The sequence below is a fragment of the Tripterygium wilfordii genome, chromosome 5 (genome assembly GCF_013401445.1).
Source record: "Tripterygium wilfordii isolate XIE 37 chromosome 5, ASM1340144v1, whole genome shotgun sequence".
NCBI lineage: Eukaryota > Viridiplantae > Streptophyta > Magnoliopsida > Celastrales > Celastraceae > Tripterygium > Tripterygium wilfordii.
The window spans coordinates 10,723,132-10,730,119 of NC_052236.1; the positions used below are offsets into that span (position 1 = coordinate 10,723,132).

The following is a 6,988-nucleotide window of genomic DNA, read 5'->3' on the forward strand; positions in this document are numbered from 1 at the left end:
TGGGAGCTTACGGTTTCATGTTCTACTTCACTTCCTGATGGAGTTCTTTTCATCATTCCTTACGGTACTTTACTATCCATCACCCAAAAGTATTTAGCATTTTTTTGCATATGAGATAGTTATCATTATAAATACTATAAAATGGTCAATATTTATCTTATATTTAAAAAAATTGTGAAATTTTTATGTAATTATTTTATTTATTTTTTGTTATCTACCTAGTTGTTTTGTTTAAATTAAAAAAGAATTTGACCATGTTTCGCATTTCTGCCAATAAGGCTTAAACCCTTTCTTTAACCTCCTCTTCCCCTCTTCCAGCAGTGAACCTGCCTCCTCCCAAGATGCTGTCTACAATGAAGTTTAGGTTTCCCAGTGTTATTACCTTCGCTAATTCATTCCGAGCCATCACTCGTTGCGATTACCGGAATGCGTCGACGCTACCAATCACCGGAAGAAAACCCTGGAGCCACTCAATGAACGATCTCTACCGTCGGATTTCACCCGCCGGAGATCCTACCGTCTCTATGTTCCCGATTCTCGATAAATGGGCTCTTGAAGGTCGCCCTATCGACAAAGAACAGCTCCAAGTCATTATCAAGGAACTCAGATACTACAAGCGTTACTCTCACGCTCTTCAGGTAGTGTTTACATCTCTGCCTCTGTGTGATTATGCGGTGCCGGTGACATGAATGATTGGAACTGTTTATGTTTTGTTTCAAATATGGTTACACAAGATAATCCTGGCTGTGAATCTGTATTCTGTTCTAAAAATGGATGGTGAATGGAATCAGAGTTGATAGTTTATGTGGTGACTACCAAATTCAAATGCAATAGCAAATTAAACACTGTATTTACTGGATTTCCAATTGATAACTCTATATTGGATTGATGATTACGTGAGAAAATTGCAGAAAAATATCAAAAGCAATGGAAATAAAATTGAGTATCAAATTCGTTCTCAGATAGACAGTTAAAAGTAGAAATACCCATTAGTTATTTCAACCTTCTCTGAGTAAGATGTAATCAATTAAGATTTCACTCTAAAATACGGTAGTTTCTTCAAGAAGCACACTGATGCAAACATCTGCGGAGACATAGTTCTCTATGTAATATCTGTTGTTTCATGAGTTGTGTTGTTCTTGTCTTTTACTCTCTCTGCATGTAACAGCCTTGGTTTCATGGCAATCAAGTCCCCCCCACTTCCCAAAAAAAAAATCCAGTTCCTAATTGTTTTTTCATTTCTTTTTAGTTGTCCATGTGGATGAGTGAGAAGAGGTTCTTTAAACTTGCATCTCGTGATGTTGCTATCCGGCTGGACTTGATTGCAAAAGTTCACGGAATAGAAAAAGCAGAGAATTATTTTAACAATGTTCCGGTTCAGTTAAGAGTCCTTGAAGTTTACGGTGCTCTTCTCAACTGCTATACCAGTGTAAAATCTGTGGAAAAATCAGAGGCTACAATGCAGAAGATGAGGGATTTAGGGTTTGCTGAGACATCTTTAGCTTACAATGTGATGCTTAATCTTTATTACCAGACTGGAAATCGTGAAAAATTTGATGTTCTGGTCAATGAAATGGAAGAGAAGGGAATTGGTCTTGACAAATATTCTGTGGGCATCCGTCTAAGTGCACATTCTGCTGTTTCCGACATCCAGGGAATTGACAAGATTCTCGAAAGGATTGAATCTGATCCTATGTTTCTTTTGGACTGGACGGTTTATGCTGTTGCAGCAAACGGGTATTTGAAAGCTGGTCTTCCTGACAGGGCGCTGGCAATGCTGAGGAAATCAGAGGGAATGATTAATGGGAAAAAGAGGGGCAAGGCATATGTCTTTCTTATCACACAATATGCAGCAACTGGGAAGAAAGACGAAGTTTTAAGACTTTGGAAACTGTACAAGAAAAAAGAGAAGGTTTACAATATGGGCTATATGAGTGTCATTCCCTCTATTTTGAAGTTTGGTGACTTCGAAACAGCAGAGAAAATTTTTGATGAATGGGAATCCCGAAATCTGACATATGATCTACGCATCCCGAATGCCTTGATTGGTGCTTATAGCAGAAAAGGTCTTATGGAAAAAGCTGAAACAACTATAAACAATGTTATATCAAAAGGGAAAGAGCCTGATGCAATAATGTGGTATTACATGGCAACGGGGTATCTTCAAATAAATCAACCTGCAAAAGCAGTGGAACCCATTAAGAAAGCGCTACTGGTTTGTCAATCCTGGTGGAAGCCAAGAAAGATTTTTTTTGCTACCTGTCTAAAATACTTGAAAGATGAAGGGAATGTGAAAGCCGCAGAAGAGATCATTGGATTGCTCGGACGTAAGGATATTGTCTCTATGGAAGTCCACGACAGATTGTTAAAATATATAAGAGACGAGGAAATGGACTTAGATGCATTGCGTGCTTTGAATGATGAAGAATTGGCTGAAAATGGAGAAGTACATGGACTTTTAGAGGTAGTAAAGGATAGCAGCAATTGCACCTGAAGTAAACATGTTGGACATAAATTCTAAGACATCCTGAACTTTCTGATGCTCCAAGAACAAATGGTGAGTGTAATCAATCCATGTATGTTAGGTTGACAACACGGTCCAGACATGGAAAAGAAGTGACACCTTGTTCTGTTTTCAATGAGAGGGAATTGCATGTGGAGCAGAAGAATGTGCAAGAAAGACCATTGCTTGAATTCATGTCTGATTTCTTGAGGTAGAACCTAGGGTTTTAAGCATATAATTTAAATTTAAGTTTTGTTTTGTTTTGTTTATATTGTTGAATTTAAGCCTTGTTCTGTTGAAACTTGTAACATAAAAATGTCACTTTGTTAGGCTAAAGGTATCTTGTGGTGTGCTGGTGTGTGTACACTACGTTGCTTGTTAAGTCTTACTGTCTTAGTGGCTATTGTAAGAACATTTGAATTAATGAAAAACTTCTTGTTTCTACTTTCCCATATATAATGGGACAAGCCGGTGTCCAGCTCAGCTGGTTAACCATTCTTGGATTCCACTTGCGAGATTCGAATCCGCGGTATATTTATGTACATTTGTGAGTGTATTACATACACGTGTGAGTTCTTTGTGCTGGATTTTGAGAAAAAAAAATAATTTAAATTCCCATATATAAAATGGAACTATTCCTGCCTTGTTTCGCACTTTCACTGGGCAAACAACCAAACATATCCTCGACCACTACTGCAATGCAAAGAACATCCCTATCCTCTAGTCGAATACACTTAAACGTGCATTCCAAACAGATCGAATTGTCATAAGAAAAGTAAAAAACCCCTAGAAGGGGCTTTAGTGCTTTTTGTAAGTTCTCGGTACGCAGGACGGAGCAAGAAAATGGAAGAGCAACTCAACGTTCACAACCAGCATCTCCCTACCGAAGACGAAGATGACGATCCGCCAATGTTGAGCTCGAATACTCTGGCGGCTCTTAAGGAATTCCTTGCAGAGCAAAACCAGGAGCATTCGAACTCCACTGTAGAAACCGAAGGAGGAGGAGTAGCCAAATCAGGAGAAGCGGTGGCCTTAGTAACCGAGGATTGGAGGCTCAGCCAGTTCTGGTATGATCCTGAGACGGCCGAGACCATAGCCAGAGAGGTCATCGCTCTCCGTTCTGTCCCTAATTCTCAGGTTGTTTGTATCGCTTGCCCGACTCTCTACGTCTATCTTAAGGTATCTTCTATAATCAACTCGCACATTGTATTTAGTCTATAATCAGCTGTGTTGTTTTGAAAAGATCCAGATACCAATTAGGATTTCAGATTGTGCACAAACAGAAATAAGAAGAGTAGAGAAGAAAGTTAGAGGAGAAGAGTAAAATTCTCATTCATCTCAAACTTGAAAATGCTAAGCAATGGGCATGAGAACTTATATGACCTGAAGAACGAGTAACGGGCAAAAACTGAAATGACTGCTAAGAGAAAAGACCATAAAGGTCAAGAAAAGAAATAACAAATTAATACAATGACAGATATACCTAGACCATGTAGAAATAATCTAAATACATGCTAGGCTACGTATATTTCTAACGTTTTTCTGGATGCGGTGTCTTTTAGAGGATTTTGTTAATAAGGTATTAATGAGTAGACTTAATGCATAAATGAAGTATTGAGAGTAATTCCGAATGAGGCAACACTGGCTTGAGCTTTTAAAGACTGACTTGTATGGGGAATGTACTTAAACCAGCTACTGGAAGAACATAATATTATGCATTATCCAATTGTTAAATACAACCACCCCTCCCCCCTTCTCTTTTTAGTTGTAGACATACACTGTTAAACTGGTGGACTATCCTATTAATGCTCAAGTCTTGGGTGGGTCATTAGTTCAATTTCCAGATTCTTTTGGGTTTAGTTAATGCCTTCGCAGTCCAAGAGATGGCAGAACGAGACAGTGGGTTAAATTGACATATCAAACAGTTATTTAGGTGCAGGGGACAAGAATACCACATTCCAGGCCCAGGCAGATTGAGTCTCACTGCTGAACATGCCATAAGAATATTGTAAATCAACATGTGCCCACTGTATTTCTTGACAGGCTCTGTTGTATGGAAGTAGTTTGTTGAGGAATCTCATCGGTTAAGCTCTGCTCTTTTCCATCCCTTTCTTTCCCTTAATGCTTCTACCATCATTCAGTTGCATGTGACACACTGACACCTACTACGTTGTTCTATATTACTTTTGATATCTGCATCTTCTGATTTCAGAAAGTTGACCCTGATATCTCGGTCAAACTTCTTGAATATGACAAACGTTTTGAGCAATACGGGAGTGATTTCACATTTTATGATTACAACCAGCCAGAGGAGCTCCCATCTGAATTGAAGCATGCTTGCCAAATCATAGTGGCAGATCCTCCTTACCTGGTAAGTGAAAATTCTGTTGCTAAGGTTTACTGCTAGTTTTAAGTATGGTGCTTGGTAATGGTTTTGGAAGAATGAACAGTTGTGACTAAAGTTCTTGTGTTTACTTACCCAGTATGTCCTGACTATTGTTTATCATAGCATGCAAGGTCGATAGTATCACTTGGCGCGCACAATTATTATGGCATTAAACTATTGGACAGATGCCAGAGTAACACCCCTTCTTAACAACAATGACTTCCTATACATACTTTAATTTTTCAATCTGGAGAGTCTTCTTTCAAGTTTCAACATGTGCTTTTGTAGTGGTGACACTGCCTCGATGTGTAATTCTGCTATACCCACTCTTCTATCTAAGATTCTAGATTGTGTAGCAAATACGGCTTGATCAGAACATAAAGAGCTGCAACAAGCAGCAGAACTGTGATATTCCTTGAAGGCCTGCATAACTGTGATGACATTTCTGCTTGATGATGTACCTGGCCCTGATGGCAACACTTGGGTGAAAACTTGAGCTTCTTTGGGTAGACTTTACCTTGCCCCTCCACATATTATGTGGAGGTAGGATCTGCGTACACCTTGCTTGTCCCCTACCCCGCCACTAAGGGATCTTTGTGCACGAGTGTTGTTTAGCTTTTTATGTCTTCTTGGCAACTAAACAAATGATGTGTCTATGGTCATTTTCCTCTTCTGTCTGTTCAGTTTCAAACTGCAGGTTTTGTATTTTAAGATACTATTGATGAGTTATCTATATGTACTTTCTAATGACAGAGTAAGGAGTGTTTGGAGAAAGTTACCGAAACAATTCATTATTTAGCAAAACCTGGAGACTCACACTGGCTTCTTCTAACAGGTAGGATGCATATTTTAATATTTTATTTTTCTCTTGTTGAGCATGATTGCTTTGATGTGTTTCGCCTTTTGGTTTTTACCTTTTTATCCTGTGAGTGACTTGTGGCTTCATGCATGAAACATTTAGTGTAAGTCAACAGTAAAGAATCACTAACATTATAATCACTCTGTGTCAAGGTACGTAAGATATATTGTGAGGATCAGATTTCTCTTATCATTACTGGGTAGTGATTGCATAAATTCTGTCCTACCTTTAAAATAATATTTAATGATTATTTTCTGATGGCTTGCAGGAGAGGTACAGAAGGATAGAGCTGCTGAGCTCATGGGGCTGCATCCATGTGTTTTCAGGCCTCGTCACTCTAGCAAACTTGGCAATGAATTTCGGCTATTCACCAACTATGATCCAGGGATGAGATTAGGAGGGTGGGAGCAATAAAGATAAGAAATCCGTTGTTCTTTTCACTCAGATATAACTTGTAAGTTACATTATTTTGACAAATATACTCGTGTATTTATATGTGTGCGTACATGTGCAAGATAAACGTTTGCATGTGTGTATTTATTTTAAATGGTGGCTATTCTGATTTATAAGTAGCTCCTTTGATTGGTCCCATTAATTTTTGGATTCAAAACCTACTTTATGTGACAGGCTTCAAATCCTCCTTCCCCCAAATGTCATCTTATGTACCAAAAGAAGTTTTTCCTTTACTTGAGTATACATCAGGACAGATATGCTTTTCAAAACTTTTTCCAGAACCCTCTTGCCGCTTGTAACATCCCTCCTCCTCTTTCGGCCTTGCTTGTATGTGTGTGCATTTTTCAGATTCTGTTTTGAATGCCTTGGAATGAAAACCTTGGAATTATAAAGTGATGGCTTAAATGGTGTCTGATTGAATAGTATTCTGCGCTGCAGATATGGTTTCAAGTCAGTGTCACTGCAAGAAAATGATGATGAAAGCCTATTCTCTTGCTAGGAATGCAAGCTGTGGGTTTACGACATTGATGCCTTGGGTGCAAGTAGCACATTGTTCGACTTGCTTTACCCTTTTATTTTTCTTCTACCCCCAATGCCTTCACCTCCCACTTGCCCTTTTCATTCCCCGATCAAATTTTGGTTTGCAATGTTGGATGTTGTACATTATTTGCCGCAATTGCATGTGTGATTTTGAGGTCATTTTTTCCCGGGCTGGCCCATTAGGCCTAGATCCTAAACCCAGCCTGGCATGGCCCATGTCCCCAGTAGACGGGCTGCGAAGCTCCAC

General features: G+C 39.0%; 2 protein-coding genes across 2 annotated transcripts; both read left to right on the forward strand.

Moving 5' to 3' along the window:
- The first annotated feature begins 266 nt into the window (after positions 1-266).
- Positions 267-2,957, forward strand: LOC119998253 (pentatricopeptide repeat-containing protein At2g20710, mitochondrial-like). Its single transcript, XM_038845533.1, has 2 exons — positions 267-638; positions 1,250-2,957. Exons 1-2 carry the CDS (start codon positions 342-344, stop codon positions 2,492-2,494), a joined length of 1,542 nt encoding a protein of 513 aa, XP_038701461.1. The 5' UTR covers positions 267-341; the 3' UTR covers positions 2,495-2,957.
- Positions 2,958-3,271: 314 nt separating this feature from the next.
- Positions 3,272-6,900, forward strand: LOC119998398 (EEF1A lysine methyltransferase 1). The gene is made up of 5 exons (XM_038845724.1): positions 3,272-3,682; positions 4,716-4,874; positions 5,643-5,724; positions 6,017-6,202; positions 6,640-6,900. The coding sequence occupies exons 1-4, from the start codon at positions 3,347-3,349 to the stop codon at positions 6,160-6,162; spliced, it is 723 nt and encodes a 240-aa protein (XP_038701652.1). The 5' UTR covers positions 3,272-3,346; the 3' UTR covers positions 6,163-6,202; positions 6,640-6,900.
- The last annotated feature ends 88 nt before the right edge of the window (positions 6,901-6,988 follow it).

Excerpts from the sequence above, each read along its gene's own strand:
- LOC119998253 (XM_038845533.1), top strand. The coding sequence starts at position 342 with ATGCTGTCTACAATGAAGTTTAGGTTTCCCAGTGTTATTACCTTCGCT. Across the intron at positions 639-1,249 it reads GTTACTCTCACGCTCTTCAG|TTGTCCATGTGGATGAGTGA; the intron begins GTAGTGTTTACA and ends ATTTCTTTTTAG.
- LOC119998398 (XM_038845724.1), top strand. The coding sequence starts at position 3,347 with ATGGAAGAGCAACTCAACGTTCACAACCAGCATCTCCCTACCGAAGAC. Across the intron at positions 3,683-4,715 it reads CTCTCTACGTCTATCTTAAG|AAAGTTGACCCTGATATCTC; the intron begins GTATCTTCTATA and ends TTCTGATTTCAG. Across the intron at positions 5,725-6,016 it reads ACACTGGCTTCTTCTAACAG|GAGAGGTACAGAAGGATAGA; the intron begins GTAGGATGCATA and ends GATGGCTTGCAG.